Source organism: Trachypithecus francoisi, unplaced genomic scaffold, assembly GCF_009764315.1.
Source record: "Trachypithecus francoisi isolate TF-2019V2 unplaced genomic scaffold, Tfra_2.0 Lachesis_group18, whole genome shotgun sequence".
NCBI lineage: Eukaryota > Metazoa > Chordata > Mammalia > Primates > Cercopithecidae > Trachypithecus > Trachypithecus francoisi.
Window position 1 is genome coordinate 36,347,999 of NW_022681463.1, and position 18,722 is coordinate 36,366,720.

General features: G+C 36.8%; 1 protein-coding gene across 18 annotated transcripts in view; it reads left to right on the forward strand.

Annotated features, from left to right (window-relative positions):
• The window catches only part of RBM26 (RNA binding motif protein 26), a 96,825-nt gene that overhangs the window by 16,683 nt on the left and 61,420 nt on the right, over positions 1-18,722 (forward strand). For all 18 annotated transcript variants that reach the window (XM_033177460.1, XM_033177471.1, XM_033177462.1 and 15 more), the window contains exons 2-3: positions 13,100-13,218; positions 14,504-14,640. In XM_033177460.1, the coding sequence (XP_033033351.1) occupies positions 13,100-13,218; positions 14,504-14,640 (256 nt within the window). The remainder of the gene's footprint in view (positions 1-13,099; positions 13,219-14,503; positions 14,641-18,722) is intronic.

The window sequence follows — 18,722 nt, forward strand, 5'->3', positions numbered from 1 at the left end:
GCATTATTAGTAATTCCTCATTTTGTTTTTTAAAGAGCCATTTTAAAAGAAGTGACAGGAGATAGTGTGTGTCAATGTAAATTCTAGTCTGCTTTTGCGTTCTCTATATCTCTGCTCCATACATTCTGCAATTATTTATTTTCCATTTTACAGGCAATTTAAAAGTCGATAAAAAGCATTTATAAAATCTTAAATGAAGTCACTTATAAATGAAAAGTGTTTGAATGATTACAGATTCCACATAGCATTAATATATACTTCAGCAGATCATTTTTTTGTTGCTCTTTGTAATAGTTATAAATGCAATAACAGGTGCTGTAAGGCATATAACTTGTGATCTTTTTTTGGGCATATTTTGTGAGAGATTGTCATTGTGATGTTTCTTCTCTGTTACTGTTATTTTCTTTAATGATCTCTCAAATACTTATCTTGCCTTTTTAAAAAGTTTAATTTTTTATAGTAGCCGGCAGACTGTGAAATAGGTAGACCTTATTTTGAAAACTGCTTTATCAACTTGCAGTTACCAGTCTGTAAAGTTATTAATGTACTTTCCTAAATTGAATCATGTTGAGTTTGGATGCCTCTGATGACGTTAAACAGCCAAATTGGAGGAACAGTTAAGTTCTGTGAGAATACATGAAGTTTGGAGGAATCATGAGTATACATTGTGATTAGGAAAAGGCTCTTGAATCCACCTAACCTCTGTGGGTTTCAGATGTAGAGAAAGTTTTATTGCCATACTGAAGTGATCGGACAATTTTGGAGCTATATTATGAGATGTGGTGAAGGTTAAAACAGGAGTTCCTTGATCCAATCTCTTTTTAAGAATGTTGCTTGCTGGCCACAGTGGCTCATGCCTATAATCCCAGCACTTTGGGAGGCCCGAGCGGGTGGATCACCTGAGGTCAGAAGTTCAAGATCAGCCTGGCCAACATGGTGAAACCCTATCTCTACTTAAAGTACAAAAATTAGCCGGACATGGTGGTACATGCCTGTAATCCCAGCTACTGGGGAGGCTGGGGCAGGAGAATTGCTTGAACATGGGAGGCAGAGGTTGCAGTCAGCCGAGATTGCCACTGCACTCCAGTTTATGACATGTAGAGGTTTGATTAGATAAAACATTTTGAAGACAAAGGAAGACTAGTTAGCCATTTCTTAGTCTAGTTTAAGACTGAGTTGTGAAATGCCTGAATTTAGATTGGTATAATGTTGGTAATTAGAAGCTCCTTCTCAATACATTGTGATTTGTTCTAGGGAAAAGGCAGACGTAGTTATCTGTAATACCAATGGGAGAAACAGACAAACATACCAGTAGTTGCTATATAACAGTGGTAGAAACAATGTACAGATACATAGGTCTGGCAATTTAGGAGAAATATACAAAATGTTTCTATTAAGTAGAATGTATCTATTTATGCCTTCCAAGAGCTCAAAATTTGGTCATGAGTGCTGAGGAAATGGGATTCTGTGACTCTTCAGAGAGACATAAAGGAAAAATCTCTTGATGATTCTAATGCTATGTACCAAATTATTCTGAAATTCAGTTAACTATAAAAGTTACTGGGAATGGGAAGAGAGAAAGAGTGCAAGGTGGTGAAAGCTTAATATTTTTTCACAAAAATGACTCACTTTTTCAGATTGTATGGTTCAGTGCCTTTATTTTTAAAATGAGTAAACTAAAGCCTAGCGAAATAAAATGCTAACACAGGATTATATAACTAGTGAATAAAGTAGAAATGACACCAGACTGGAAATCTGAAAACTCTATGTTTTTTGGAGTACAGTTCAGTGCTTTTCTTCAATACCAGACTGCTTCATAGAAAGGCTGACAATTTGGCTTGGGACAAAGTAGGTTTGAAAGGGAATATAGGACTTAAAATATGACAACCAGAATTTAACTAAAGTATGTTTTTAGGGGTGATTATAGGCATTTTTTATCATAGTTCATTATTTAGTAATCCCTTAACAATTGTTAGGGTGCTTGGCAGGTTAATAAAGTGCTGCTTATTTGTAATTATACTTATTGGTAATTATTTCTAGTTTGGCAGGTCAGCTGTTAGATGAAGAAACTGAAGCTTAGTTTGCTTAGTCTTAAGATTCATGAGCAGAAAAGTGTCTGTAATAATTTCTCCTTTTTAAAGAAAGGTTTTGGCATGATTCTGATAACCGTATCAGAAAATTTTGGTAGCAATGTTAAAGACTTAAAAATGAATCTCTAGCATACATAACCACACAGCATTAGCCAGACCTTTTAAAGAAATATCAGAAAAAGTTTAAAGGTTTAATCGACTCAGCCAAATTTATCCAACAGGATGATAGAACTAGATTTTTTGTATTTCTAGTTTTAGTGCTATTTCTTTTGGATAATTTTGCCTTTTTGGTTTTAAAAGAAAATGTTCACTAGCCTCTGCTCTCTAATTTTAGTAATCAGAGGGATGGATTATCTGAGATCTGTTGTTAACTAGATAGAATGTGAGTAACTGGAGTGGGGGTGGCCTCTAGAACCAGTCTTTTCTCAGAGAACTCAATTCTTCCTCAACTATGAATAGGAATTAAAAAAAAAAAAAAAACTAAATATGAAGATTAGTCATGGGCTACCATATTGCAGATCCACCTTTTTTTTTTTTTAAAGAGAGAGTTCTGTGGCTTGATGTTATAACCACACTTATAACCACAACGATCTGTGCTTAGTTTGTCATTTGGGCTGCTGCTCTTTGCACTGAACAGCACAAACTTTTACTTTGGTTTTGTGATCTGATTGTTGGGTCTTTGACACTTAATGGACACTTCTTTTTTTTTTTTTTTAATTTAATTTAGAAGTTATGTAACTTTTAAAGGTATGGTTCCCAAGTGTGGTGTGAGGATTCCTGGAATTTCCTGAGAGCCTTTCATGGTGTCTTATGAGGTCCTTATTTTTCCAACTATGTATCTACGTCAGATCAGTTTTTCTTCATGTACTTCAACAATATAACGTATCATAACAGACTGAATGTAAAAACAGATATAAGAATCGGCCTGTCCTCCATTAAGCCACACAAAGATTTGCAAAAAGTGTAAAACGTGGTCACTCTTCTCAGAAAAGTTGTGTTTTATTTTGGAAAAATAGTTTTTGGGTTTTTTTAATTTAAAAAATATGGTGTTTAATTTCAAGTGAGGCTATTTATCATAGAGCTCTGCCCATCCCTGACCTGCAGTGGGGATATGACCTAAGCTGGGAAAGATGAGTCATTTTCAGAGGCCAGTATGGATGCTGGGGGAGAGAAGAGTAGCCTCCTTTTTCTGATTTCACTAGCTGTGAGAATAACGTAAGCCGAGAACTGCTTGGGGGCCATCATTTTTGCCACACATAGAGAGCCTTTCTGAAAGTGAAAATGCAGAATAGAGAGTCCTAGTGATATGATTTGAACTCCTGGATTCAGAAAAAAAGCCAGCCCCACATTTAGGCTTCCTGTTTGTTTGCACGAATAAATTCTTCTCATTACTCAAAGAAATATATAGGGTTTTTATGCTAAGTTACAATGGATTTATTATTTCAAACTAAACTAAATTTTTTCTCAATTTTAATTCTTAATAAATATTGATATAACTCTTTTAAATAAAAAAAGCTGTTTGGAGTGGTTCCTTATTTGTAAAACATAGAGGGCTCCTGATACCAAAAATTTAAGAATCATTGTTCTAAAAGTAAGATGGAATCACTGCTATTTCTTGGAGTGATGTGGGGGAATAAAAGAACTGGCCAGTAGTTTTCAGTGTTGTAATTACATGTATTGTGATACATTTTGCAGTGATGAAGAAGTATTAGTAGAATGTGTGATGCTCAAGGATGGATCATGTTTAGATGATTTTATTTTGTAGAATGAACTGGGTGTATAATAATTCTTAATGAGTAGTCTTTGCTGTAACTAATTGCTGTATATAAGTAGTCTATTTTTGCTTTCTTGTTCGAATTGAATGAAGCATGTAATAAACTACAGCAATTGAAAATTTCAGTGTATGTATTATGCTTGCCACAGTGAAATTTGGATTTTTAAAAGAGTAATTCTAAGTACAGAATATAAAATCATGACTTTGATGCAAATTAGATATTTTTCCTGAATATAAAATGAAAATTTGGAAGGAACAGACGTGGGTGCATATCCGTGTTCTAAAGTTACTCAGTTAACATATTTAAATTTAATTTTTAATTCCCACTGCCACCTCCAGCTCCTTTTCAAGATTACTGAAAATGGAAGCTTGGGTTAAATTCCCTGAGTTACATTCTACTGAATGTCTAAAGTCTCCAAGAAACTCGTACAAAACAAACTTTTTGAAATACTGTATTGGAGTATTAAAGATTTCTTTACGGTCTCATTACTGTTTTGAAAATCTCAAAAACCAGAACACACTATGAGTGTGTTGGGGGATTAGTACGACCTTTATTTCTGAAGGTGATTTGTTTCTTATTAAGAATATTTAGTTTTTAAAGATATTTTATTATAACATTTGATTTTCTGAATTATTTTTGGCTTCTATAACTTTAGTGTGTGTATTTCCCTCTCCATCCCAGATATAGTTGGAAGAGAATGACCTTCTTAGATGGTCACTTCTATGCTTTTAAAGGATATGCATGAAGCTGGAAGTCTCCAACTGAACCTTTTTTTTTTTTTGAGACGGAGTCTCGCTGTGCCGCCCAGGCTGGAGTGCAGTGGCCGGATCTCAGCTCACTGCAAGCTCCGCCTCCTGGGTTTAGGCCATTCTCCTGCCTCAGCCTCCCGAGTAGCTGGGACTACAGGCGCCTGCCACGTCGCCCAGCTAGTTTTTTGTATTTTTTAGTAGAGACGGGGTTTCACCGTGTTAGCCAGGATGGTCTCCCATCTCCTGACCTCGTGATCCGCCCGTCTCGGCCTCCCAAAGTGCTGGGATTACAGGCTTGAGCCACCGCGCCCGGCCTGAACTATTTTTTAAAAACAAAGATGCTAGCTGGGCACTATTGCTCACACCTGTAAATCCCAACACTTTGGGAGGCTGAGGCAGGGGGATCACTTGAGGCCAGGAGTTCGAAACCAGCCTGATCAACAGAGTAAGACCCTATTTCTACACACAAAAATGAGCCAGGTGTAGTTGTGTGCACCTGTAGTCCTAGCTACACGGGAGGCAGCGGTGGGAGGATCTCTTGGCAGGAGTTCAAGGCTTCAGTGAACCATGATTGCACCACTGCCCTCCAGCCTGGGTAACAGCAAGACTTTGTCTCTAAAAAAAAGAAATGGGAAAAAAAAACTTTATTAGCTGTATCGTTAACACAGTATATTCAGGAATTGACAAAGTTTTATTTTTATACCTTTAAAATCATTGATGTGAATGACTTGGTAGTGATTTAGAGGTTTAATTTGCCAAAGCTCACTGAAGCAGTTAATTTGAAATCCTTGGAGAATTAAAATTGGAAACCCCAGTGTTCATGAATGCTCACTTTGCTCCGTTTCACTTGACTCGTATCCCTCATATGTGTCAAGTAGGTCAAGTAAGCCTTAGGCTCTTTCTGATGAGTTCCCTTGGCCTGGGCTTTTTACATTTTTTTTTTTTTTTCCTAGATAGCTATAAAGCATGCTTGCATTCCATTTCCATTCCTATCTAAATTCAGATCCCTGTTTAAATGTCACTTCAACAGAGTCCTTCCTTGATGATCTTAAATAATACTTGTTTTATCTTTTCTGTTTTCTTTCTCCTTACCTTTCTTCCTTTCTCCTCCTTTACACTTTATCCTTTCAACCTGGATTTTTCCTCAGAGCAAATGTTGACAATACATAGTATAAACGTATGTTTGTGTAATATGCATATTGTCTCACTCCACCCACCAATGTAAATTCTGTGGCAACAGTGATGTTTCTAAAAGTCGTATTTTCAGGATCTAGAACAGTGACAGAGTAGGTGCTTTTAAAATTTTGTTGAATAATGAATGCGATATTTGGACGATAATCACCAAACCCAACATACTTATTTTCTTACTTTATTCATCAAACTTTATATGAAGATGAAAGATAATCCCTGACAGAAATGAGCCATTGATCTAGTGAAACAGATATTTGTATGTATATTCTCTTGCTTAGTAACTGTTAATATGTCTCAGATTTTTTGTAGGGTGTATTTTATCTACAGTGTAATTTTTAAAAAATGCTTTTTTATTACTAATATATGTAGATCAGTAATTGAACAGACTGCTGTATTATCTTATATTTCATATATTTGCACAATATCTCATGAACAAATTTAAACCTAATGATTATACGCATTGATATTTGTGAGGAATTTGCTATCCAATCCAGTGCTTATCTGCCAAGAGCTGTTCAGCCTATGCTTGAAACCATTCTAATGATGGAGAACCCTTGGGCAGTTTATTCTGCCTTTGGGAGGCCTCTGATTATTTAAAAAAAAAAAAAAAAGTCTGTCTCTGTTTTAAGCCAAAACCTATTTGGCTGCTTCTGCTTACTGGCTTCAGTTACATTCCTTGGAGGATATATTGGACAAATGTAATCCTTTTTCCTTGTGATAACCTTTCAATTATTTGAAGACTTATCAAGTTCTCTCTGACATTTCAGTTCTCTAGGCTGAGAATCCCTAGAAAACCATCTAATAATGACATCCATGTACCATCTTGGTCATTTTCTAACAACCTGTTTGAGTTTGTTTATGCATTTATAAAGGTGGCACCTAGAACTGAAAGCACTAACACTCTACTGCATAGGAGAGCAGCACTCTTTCCTGTCCAGTTCTCAGTTTTCTGTTTATTGCATGTTTAGAGTTTGTGTTTCCTCCCAGCCATTTCACACTTTCATTTCCTTTAACTTAGCCATTTATTAAAGTACTTAAGTTGTTCACCTTCTATTTGCCTTCTACAAATGCTATTGTTAAGTCACATCTCATGCCTTGTTTTGTAGTTTTTGCTTTTGTTTGTATTCTGTCCCCTCACCAGCCCCAACACACGCAGAAGAGTAATTGCAGTTGGAGCACTTGGTGGTCAGAATCCTGCTTTATTGGCAGATTTTGTTGTTTGTGGGAGCTAAGAAGTACTTTTCAAAACTTGATTCTTTTTTTCCTTGATCTGTAAGGCAATTTCAGCTCTACTTTTTCTTTCACATATTTTCAGGATGCTAGCAGTATAGCAGGGGTAAAGAAAAGTCTAGCTCTGACAAGATATAGATCATTCAAATTACAAACCTTTTATCAGCAGTGGCAACTGGTATAGTAAAGTACCTTGAACAATCTTGCTAGCCATGGAGATAATTTTTAAAAATAGTTTGCTATATGAATATAGTTTTTTTAATTAGGTAATTTGAATATTTAATTGACTTTGCGTAACATCATTACTAGATGTTCAGATAATATAACACTTAAGACGAATAGAAAGAGAACATAAATTTTGCCTTTCTATTCCTGATATATAACATTTCAGTATATTACTAAATTTCTGTGGTCTATATTTTTTACTCAGCTTTTTGTTTTCAAAAATATTGAAGTAAAAATGGAACTTCTTGTGGGACTTAAGGAATATTGCCTCCTAAATGCAAATTCAGTTGTTTTGCCATTAAATGCGAAATTTTAACCCCTGCTTCTATGTAATTTGAACTCTTAACACATGTTAAAAAGTCATCTGCCTTTCAGATTATTTCGAGGATTTAGAACTGTGTATGGTAGTTTATTTGTTGTGGCTAATGGTTTTTGTTTCAGTTCTGATTGCTTCTACAGAAGATATTGAGCAGAGATTCTTCTGAAATTCTGTCTTGCTGTTTTATCAAACTGGTTTATAGACCATAATAATTTTAAAAATCATGAAAGGCTTCCTCTAGGCCGGGCGCGGTGGCTCAAGCCTGTAATCCCAGCACTTTGGGAGGCCGAGACGGGTGGATCACGAGGTCAGGAGATCGAGACCATCCTGGCTAACATGGTGAAACCCCGTCTCTACTAAAAATACAAAAACTAGCCGGGCGAGGTGGCAGGCGCCTGTAGTCCCAGCTACTAGGGAGGCTGAGGCAGGAGAATGGCGTAAACCCAGGAGGCGGAGCTTGCAGTGAGCTGAGATCCGGCCACTGCACTCCAGTCCGGGCGACAGAGCGAGACTCCGCCTCAAAAAAAAAAAAAAAAAAAAAAAGAAAGGCTTCCTCTAGATTCTTAGCTGCTAACATTTTAATTCATTTTTAAAATGTCCTATTTAAAAAATAATGGTGTGAAAATGAAATAGGTTTGGTATTTCGTTGAGAGGATTGAAAAATGACAGGTAAGGTACTGGAAAAACCACTAATAAGTTGAAAATTCACCATGACACCCAAACGAATATTAAATTACAGCATTTAGACTCAGTGTAGACTGAATTTATTTACAGCAGTTCAATAAAACGCAGTAATAGTATTATGTATCATAATGATTTCCAGTAAATTGAAATAGGTTTAGCTTGATGTCTAGTTTGGTTGATGTCTGGTTGATTGTGCTTATTCAGGATATCTGTTTCATGGTCTCATACAGTATTACCAGATGGCCAGATGTAAGTATATCTCGAGATACATCAAAAGGTTATTATTCCAGTTATTCATCCTTATTTCATCAGAGATCTGAGTATTCCCATGCTGATTATATGATAAAACAAAATTTTAGTATATCATAAGTCGTTGTATTTAAAAATGTTGAAATAAGTATATGGAAGTAAATTTTTGAAAGAAAAAGTGAAAGTCCTAAATCTCCTTGTTTAAAAATGTTGAAATAAGTATATCGAAGTAAATTTTTGAAAGAAAAAGTGAAAGTATTTAAAAAATCTCTTGTACCATCAAAGTGGATTTTTTTTCTTGTTGCATAGATCATAACTCATTTCAAATCTTTGTAAATAAATGGAAATAGCTTTATAAGAAAAGTTGATCTATGAATCCTGAGTGACAAATTACCCTGAAACTTAGTGACACAGCGTACATTTATTATCTTACGGTTTCTGTGGGTCAGGAATTTGGGAGCAAGTTAACTGGATATTTCTGACTCAGTGTCCCTTATGAGATTGTAGTCAAGCTGCTGGGCACACGTGTAGTCTTACGGTTGTGCTGGGACAGTAGAATCTACTTCCAAGCTCACTCACATGTGGCTATTGGTTAAGAGGCCTCAGTTCCTTGCTGGCCATTGACTGAAGGCCACATTTACTAGCCACATGGTGTTCTCCCTAAGGCTGCTTTAGTGTCCTTCCTTGGGGCATAGCAGGTGATTTCTGTAGAACAAGAGAGAGAGAAAGAGACAGAAAGAAAGAAAGCCTGCATGAAGAAGATGTCACAGTAACTTTTAAGACCTAGTCTTTGAAGTCAAACACACCATCACTTCTATTTGTTAAAAACAAGTCACTAAATTGAGTCTATGCTCATGGGGTAGGAAATTAGGCTTTACCTTTCTAAAGGGAGGAATGAAGAATTTGAAGATGTACTGTAAAACAACCACAATGATGTTGATCAAGTGAGTCTTATAGCATATACAATAAACTCTACTAGTTCATTAAGAAAGTAGCTCTTATCTCTGATACTTTATCAGTTGCCTTTGTGGTCTTTATAATAAGTAAAATCCGTCTGTTGATTGACTTGCAGTCAAGTTTCTCTGTACGAATTCTGTGCAAGCAAAGCTGTCCACTCTTTAAGATGTACTTTTTGATTCAGTGACATGTTACTGTTTACTCTTATAGAACTGTTATATGCCAGAAACATATAGGAATTGAGATGTTTTCTATATGTCTTGCAGTATTTGCTAGCTTTACTTTAATGTGTATCAGTTATTTTATTGACATTCTGCTTTTCAACTTTAGGTAGAACATGTAGAATCTCTATTTTGTATTTATTATTAGTTAAAATTGCTAACAGATAAGGAGATTGAAGGATGTCATGTCAAATATATCATTGTGTGTATCTCTTTCTTCAAATGAACTATTAAGTTATCCTTTCCCTGTGCTCATTTGTAGTCATCTTCCTACTGTGATTTCCTAATATCTTTATTATATCCTTTTAAAGCTATTACTGTTAAACCTTTTTGTATCGTCAGTATCCTTGGAAAATGTTACTTACTGACCCTCACTTATGTTATGGGTGTGAAATTAAGCCATTATTTTTATGCTGCAAAGCTATGAAATTAAATCTAAATTGAGGGGTTGATTCTCTGTTGGCATTTTAACCAGCTGGATAGATGAAAGGATGGTAAGAGGACAATGAGTCATATGTGGTTGAGGCATTGTTTAGAGACTGCTTGATATAATGGTCTTTGAAAATTAAGCTATGAAGGGGAGAGAGTACAGGAAGAGGTGAGCATGGACTGTGTCATGGCAGCAACTAAGGATATAGGGAGGTGGAAGCATTGTGGATGAATTTTTTTGAGATGGAATTTTGCTTTTGTCGCCTAGGCTGGAGTGCAGTGGCACAATCTCCACTCACTGCAACCTCCACCTCCCATGTGCAAGCAATTCTCCATCCTCAGCCTCCCGAGTAGCTGGGATTATAGGCGCCCGCCACCCCGCCTGGCTAATTTTGTGTATTTTTAGTAGAGACGGGGTTTCGCCATGTTGGGCCGGCTGGTCTCAAACTCCTGACCTCATGATCTGTCCACCTCAGCCTCCCAATGTGCTGGGATTATAGGTGTGAACCACTGCGCTTGGCCGTGGATGACTTTTAAAAGGAGTAATCAGGTGAATAGGGAGTGACTATAACTCTGAGTGTTTAAAAAGTAAATTGGAAGTCAGGTTTCTGGCACCTCATTGTAAGAGGCAGTCTAGTGTGGTGGTTAAGAATGTGGACTTTGGAGTATGAGATTTAGTTTTAAATCTTGATTCATTTCCTTGCTGTATAGTCTTGGGCAGTCTGCTTAGCTTTTCTCTGAACCTCAGTTTCTTTGTCAGTAAAGTGAGAGCCCAATATAGTATGTAAAATTAGAAATGCAGTTCATGGCACAAACTAGGTCTTGAGTAAGTGTTAGTAATTACCTACTGCTATTATTTTATTGTTAGTTAACTTGTAAAATCTTAAATAATAATTATAGCTTAGTTATAAACAATTATATCATTTTTTTGAATTGGATGAAAATAGTTCAGACATTAAACATTTTCCATCCTGATGTTGTTAATTGAAATAAACCAGGCACAGGAAGATTAATGCTGTGTGTTACCACTCATATATGGAAGCTAAATAAGTTGATCTCATATAAGTAGAAAGTAGAATAGTGGTTACCAAATGCTGGGAAGGGTGGTAGGGAGACAGGGAGAAGTTGGTTAACAGATACAAAATTACAGCTGGATTGGAGGAGTAAGTTCTAGTCTTGTTTAACGCTGTAGGGTAACTATAGTTAATTTATCATATATTTTCAGATAGCTAGAAGAGAAGATTTTGAATGTTCCCAACACAAAGAAATAAATGTTTTAGGTTATAGATATGCTAATTACCCTGATTTATTCATTATACATTGCATACAGGTATCAAAATATCACATTGTATGTACTCTATGAATATGTAGAATTATTATATTTTTTTTTTAAAAACTTTCCCTTCTGACCCTGTCCCTCCTTTACTTATAGTTCGTACTATCATCCTGCCCAAATAGCCGTAGTTTATTTATCCTTTCACATATATATAAGCCAGATTTCTCCCTTCTCCCCAACACAAATGGTACATACTATCCAAACCTTTTCTCTGTCTTGCATTTTAAATTGAATAAATTGGTATGAAGATTTCCTTAAGGGTTGAAAACTTCATTACCTGTTTCTTGTATCCTTTTGCTACATGTCATTCTTTTGTGTGAATTTTAATACAGTTTATTTTTCCAGTCCTCTCTAAATGGACATGTGCACATTTTTGATTTTACAATCAGTATGACAATAAGTAACTTGTACACATGTCATTTTGAACACGTGAGTATATCTGTAGAATTCATAGATGTAACTTGCATTTGTGACCTTGATACTACCAGAATACTCTATCATCTACCAGTTCACTCACACCAGCTCATGTTTAAAATTGCTTTTTCATTAGTCTTGCCACCAGAATACATTTTCATATTTATTGGATTTTGCCAACCTGATAACTGAAAAATGTTTCAGTGTAACTTAAATTTGTATTTCTCTTATGGGTGAGGTTGAATTTTTACTCGTTTAGGAATCATTTTTATTTCTTTTATGGTTTAGCATCTATTCATATCCTTTGTCTTTTTTTCTCTTACAATGTTGGTCTTGGTAAAAACACTGTGGGTTAGGGGAATTAGCCTGTTTGTGATGAGATAAACTGAGCTTGTTTTTCATTTGTTGACTCTTCATTTTAATTTTTTTTTTTTAATAATCACATTACTTTTTTGATATATGGATGTTATATCTTTTTTAACTCCAGGGTTAAATAAACTCTAAAGGAAACATGTTTTCCTGTAACATGTTTCCAAGTTTATTTTGTAAAGGTAACTGCCAAGTTGTCTCAATACATTTTCTTTTCTTTTTTTGAGACAGGGTCTTACTCTGTCACCCAGACTGGAATGCAGTGATGCGGTCACAGATCACTGCAGCCTTGAACTTCTGGGCTCAGATGATTCTTCCCCCTCAGCCTCCCGAGTAGCTGGGACTAAAGGGGCACACTATCATGCCTAATTTGTTTTTCTTTTTTTTTTTTTTCTTTTGGTAGAGACTGGGTTTTGACATTTTGCCCAGACTGGTCTTGAACTCCTGGGCTCAAGCGATCTGCCCGCCTCAGTCTCCCAAGGTGCTGTCATTACAGGATTGAGTCACTGGGCCTGGCCTCAATACGTTTATTGCATAATTTATCTCTTCTTTGTTGGTTTGGATGCCACTTCTATAAAATCTGAATTCCTAGTACGTTTGGATCCATTTCTAGACTTTCTTTTTTTGCTGTTTAAACTAATATACTGATGGGTATGTTTTTAAGAAATAAAATGGCTACACATAGCATTAAGAAGTGTTAGTATAAAGAGAACTTAAATTTCTTCAAAGTCCTCTGTGACCCAGGTGCTTTTTACATGTATTAACTCACTTAACTGTTATTCTCACTAATTCAGTTTGTAACTGGAATTTGTAGAATGTGCAGTTGGCTAAATTTTCTTCAACGTTGGTTTTTTTCTTTAGCTGTGATGCAGATCCATCTGCCCTAGCAAAATATGTTCTGGCTTTGGTAAAGAAAGACAAAAGTGAAAAAGAGTTAAAGGCATTATGTATTGATCAGCTGGACGTATTTCTTCAGAAAGGTAAGATCTTTGGTTTGAAAATACTACTATATTTTTAAAAGTTATTTAAGCCTCGGCACGATGGCTCACTCCTGTAATCCCAGCACTTTGAGAGGCTGAGGTGGGTGGATCACTTGAGGTCAGTAGTTCAAGACCAGCCTGGCCAACATGATGAAACCCTATCTCTACAAAAAATATAAAAATTAGCTGGGCATGGTGGTGGATGCCTGTAGTCCCGGCTACTTGGGAGGCTGAGGCAGGAGAATTGCTTGAACCTGGGAGGCGGAGGTTGCGGTGAGCCAAGATCGCGTCATTGCACTCCAGCCTGGGTGACAGAGTGAGACTCGTCTCAAAAAAAATAAAGTTATTTAAAATAAGTTTATCCACAGAATATTAAAGGAACTTAGTAAGAAGCCCTAATTTTACCAAAGTTAAATAAACAATATTATTACTGAGTATATCCATAACTTATTTAAAATGGATGCCACCTCTCAGTAATGTCCACATGCTTATTCTTAAAGCATGTTGATATTTTTTCTTATGTAGATTAAAAGATTAAGAAAATAACTGCTTAATTATTTAAAGCTAATACTGCTTAGGAAACTACTTTGAATCTTAACTAGCACATTGCTTTTCAGCTTTTTGCACCTTGCCACATCTAGATAATGATAGTGTTTGTGTTTGCCACACTGAGTAGGCTACATGGAGAAAACTTAGTCATGGCTGGAAGTGACTGGCCCAGAGGCTGCGGCCATTCCAGCCCCTGCCATCTTGAAAATAGCATGAATCAGTATTGCCTCAGGACTTGTGCCATGGCACACTGGTTGGGAAGCTGTTGATATTAGTATATTTTCTTTCTTTTTTTTTCTTTTTTTTGAGATGGAGTCTTGCTCTGTCACCCACGCCGGAGTGCAGTGGCGTGATCTTGAGTACAATGACGCGATCTCGGCTCACTGTAGTCTCCGCCTCCTGGGTTCAAGTGATTGTCCTGCTTTAGCCTCCCTAGTATCTGGAATTACAGACACCTGCCATCATGCCTGGCTAATTTTTGTGTTTTTGTAGAGATGGGGTTTCACCATGTTGGCCAGGCTGGTCTTGAACTCCTGACCTCAGGGGATCCGCCCGCCTTGGCCTCTCAAAGTGCTGGGATTACAGACGTGAGCCACCATGCCTGGCCAGTACTAGTATATTTTCTAATTTATAAAAGTCAAGGTATATTTCATCATATTAGAGATAAGAGATGTGGAAGCGGAGAATTAATCTTAACAAATGTCTTTTAATCTATGGTGTTTGGTTTTATTTTTAGAGACACAGATATTTGTGGAAAAACTTTTTGATGCTGTGAATACAAAGAGTTACCTACCTCCTCCAGAGCAGCCATCATCAGGAAGCCTGAAGGTAGAATTTTTCCCGCACCAAGAAAAAGATATAAAGAAAGAAGAGGTAACGATTTGTGTTATACCTTACAGGTTATTTAAACACATAAGAGGAATAACTAAACTGAGTTTTTATCTTCTATATTTTTGTGTTGGGAGTCCTCAGGACCACTCCCAGTTTAAATGATTTCTCTAGGAGGACTCGTAGGACTTTGCATGTAATTATGCCCATGGCCCTGGCTTATTTCAGCAAAAGGATTCAAAGCAAAGTCAGCAAATGGAAAAGGTGTATGAGGCCAAGTCCAGTGGAAAACAAGCGCAATCTTCCAAAGTCCTCAGAGTTCCACAGGATGTGCTTAATTCCCCCAGCAGTGAACTGTAACAACACATAGGGATTAGGCAAGCTCCTTAGAAACTCTGCCCAGCGTTCTTAACTTGGAACTGGTCACATAGGCACCGCCTACCTAGTATGTACCAAAATTCCAGACTCCTGGGAGGAAAGCAGATGTTCAGTGTAGACCATATTGTTTCGTAAACAATTCAGGCACAGTGAACCATTCCTTATCAGGGCGTAATGGGAACGCTCAAGAAATCAAAGTGCCCGGGAGCCAGCCAAAGGCCAGCCTTACAAGCATGCTGGCTTTCTAAGGATAGTATTGTCAGGCCCGCTTTTACTCTGCACAATGTCTTACAGAAATAGAGTCTTATTATCTGTTCTATGAAAATAATTAGATTGACAATTGGTCTGTTTGCTTTTGTCCTACGTGCATTTTAGTAGGGGACTGTTTTTAAGGTAGTAAAATACAAGGACCTTCACAGGACAATGGAACTGACTTCATACTTCAAGAGGTCCTGAAATTTTTGTGTGTATTTTATAACCTCCTTTCTTCACCCTAATAGTCATACAATAATTTATATCTTTTCAATTTGATGTTAAAAGATTATAATTTGGCCAAGGTGAGCGTGGTGGCTCATGCCTGTAATCCCAGCACTCTGGGAGGCTGAGGCGGGAGGATCGCTCGAGCCCAGGAGTTTGAGACCAGTCTGGGTAGTATAGTGAGACCTCATCTCTCTGAAAAAAGTTTTAAAATTAGCCTGGTGTGATAGGGTGGTGCATGCTTGTAGTCTCAACTACTTGAAGGGCTGAAGTGGGAGAACTGCTTGAGCCCCAGAGCCTAAGGGTGCGGATCAAAGCACTACACTGCAGCCTGGGCAACTGAGCAAGACCCTGTCTAAAAAAAAAAAAAAAAAAAACCTATAATTTTAGTGAAAATAATTGTTGGCAGTTAAGCCATTATATTTCTGCACTTAGCCCTAGCTTTAGGTCACACAAATCTTGGTTAAAATTTTGGTTCTACAAATCACTGGTTTGTGACCTTGAAAACTTTACTTTTCTGAGCCTCATTTTACTCAGTTGCGAAATGGAAATACTAAAGATTCTTGTGAGGATTAAATAAAATAATGTATGTAAAGCACTTGATTGGTGCTTTACATACATTATTTTACTTACTTCTCACACATGGCACATGGTAGGTTCCCAGTCAATGGTAGCTGCTGTCATTTTTGAGATTGTAGGAGATGTTGCCTTTGTTTTTTTTCTCCTTTTATGCTTTTTCCAGATTATATATAAATAATACATTTTATTATGCAATAAAATATATATAATATGTAATAATTTTCAAATATATTTTTATCTCTATCTGAATATATTTACACACATATATATTTGTATATTTTCGTATACACATACCCACATGTAATAATATCCCAATCAGTTTTATCTGCCTGGGAAGACCAGAAATGTAATTTATAACTGAACATATTTCTTACCTAACAGTATAGGGGTTCTGTTAGGAAGAAAGGGACGGTGGATATTGTATTGGCAATTGCTTATGTCACATAGAGATATGCAATGGTTAATTCAAGTTTTGTCTACTGGTGGAACTTTGGGTTGGTTTCAGATTTTTGCTGTTAAAAATTATACTTTGGCCAGGCGTGGTGGCTCACGCCTGTAATCCCAGCACTTTGGGAGACTGAGGCAGGTGGATCACCTTAGGTCAGGAGTTCGACACCAGCTTGGCCAACATGGTGAAACCCCGTTGCTGCTAAAGATACAAAAATTAGCCAGACATGGTGGCAGTCACCTGTAATCCCAGTTACTCAGGAAGCTGAGACAGGAGAATAGCTTGAACCTGGGAGGCAGAGGTTGTAGTGAACTGAGACCACGCCATTGTACCCCAGCTTGTGTGACAAGAGCGAAACTCCGTCTAAAAATAAATATATATATATATATGTTTTAATTCTCAAAAAATCTTGAGTAGATCACAGTCCCTTGGTTTGAGAAGTAGTCTTCCCCCAAATCGAGTTAGTAGCAAAGCTTTAGTCTTACTATCTATTGATGTAATAATACTTCCTAACTGTTTTTTCAGTCAGTTGTGGGAGATACTTATCCCTGATCTTTCAGAATTGTCAAAATGCCAGACGGCAATCTACGTTTAAAATGCTGTGGCTATACTAAAAGTTTGCAGATGGGCGTGTACTGTGAAATATGGTGATCTGTTAGATTACTCGCAAAAGTGCATTGAGTAAATAGAAGGGAAAGAGTGTATCAGAAGGGTTGTATTAGTACCCAGTTTTTTGTCTGGTCTGGGAGGAGAACTGGAATAGGTGGAAAGAGTACAAAAGTACTTGAGTTTAAAAAGGCAAACTGTTGAAAGAATGCTTTAAAGATTATTTCTCCAGCTCCATCATTCTTAGCAAACTATCACAAGAAGAGAAAACCAAACACCGCATGTTCTCACTCATAGGTGGGAACTGAACAATGAGATCACTTGGACTCGGGAAGGGGAACATCACACACTGGGGCCTATCATGGGGAGGGGGGAGGAGGGAGGGATTGCATTGGGGAGTTATACATGATATAAACGTCATGCACGTGTACCCTAGAACTTAAAGTATAATAAAAATAAATAAATTAAAAAAATAAAAAATAAAGATTATTTCTCCTAGTTTGGTCTGTTAATAGGATTTCCATCTCATTTCTCATCTAAAGTGGCACACTTCTTTTTTGAGACGGAGTCTTACTCTGTTGCCCAGGCTGGAGTGTCGTGGCCCCATAGCAGCTCACTGCAACCTCTTGCTTCCTGGGTTCAAGCAGTTCTCCCTCAGCCTCCCGAGTATCCCTCCTGTAATCCCTTCCTGAGATTACAGGTATGTGCCACCATGCCCAGCTAATTTTTGTATTTTTAGTAGAGATGGGATTTCAGCATGTTGGCCAGGCTGGTCTTAAACTGCTGACCTCAAGTGATCCACCCACCTCGGCCTTTAAAAGTGCTGGGATTACAGGTGTGAGTCACTTAGCCCGGCCTAAAGTGGCACATTTGGACAGAAGGTCTTATCAAAGGGATGCTGGAACAGCTGGCATAATCTGGGACATGTGTACCCTGTGCGTAGACTACCTGCATAAGAATATCTTATGGTTCTCAGTAACGCAAAATCTTGAGCCCTGTCTTATTTATGGAAGCCACTTGCACAATATTTCCTGAATTTGTTTAACCTCTAAGTCCTTTTTTTCTAATTGTCTAGAAAAAACAGTGATTCCTATCGTTCCTATTGTTGAGGACCATTGTTCTCAACAATATAGTCTGGAGAAGGTAGCACTGAGAATATTTTCCAGGGTTGCTTTCTAGTAGCTATATGATGTGAATGGAAGCACCTTGTAGGAAACAGGAATATATAGCTGTCATGCTGCTATGAGAAACTGGAAAACTCATCTTATACATTGTTTTCCCATATATATATAGAAATGTATATATAAATATATATGATATGTAAGTGTATATAATGTATATATAAGTATATGTAAATATATATTTATATTTTTTATATATAAGTATATATATAAATGTGTGTATATGTGTGTATATGTGTGTGTATCTGTATTTATGACTTGGTGAGTTCTAATGTATTCTCCTGTTTTCTTTGATGTGTTTGGTACCAGACCAAATCCATGAAACCAAAACACGAATATGTGTTAGACTTTTGAAAGAGGAATAAAATTGGATTTCCATTAATTATGTTAAAATGAGCATACTTGCTTAAAATGTTTTCTCACCAGTGTAATCATTTCATTACAGTTAAATGATACTT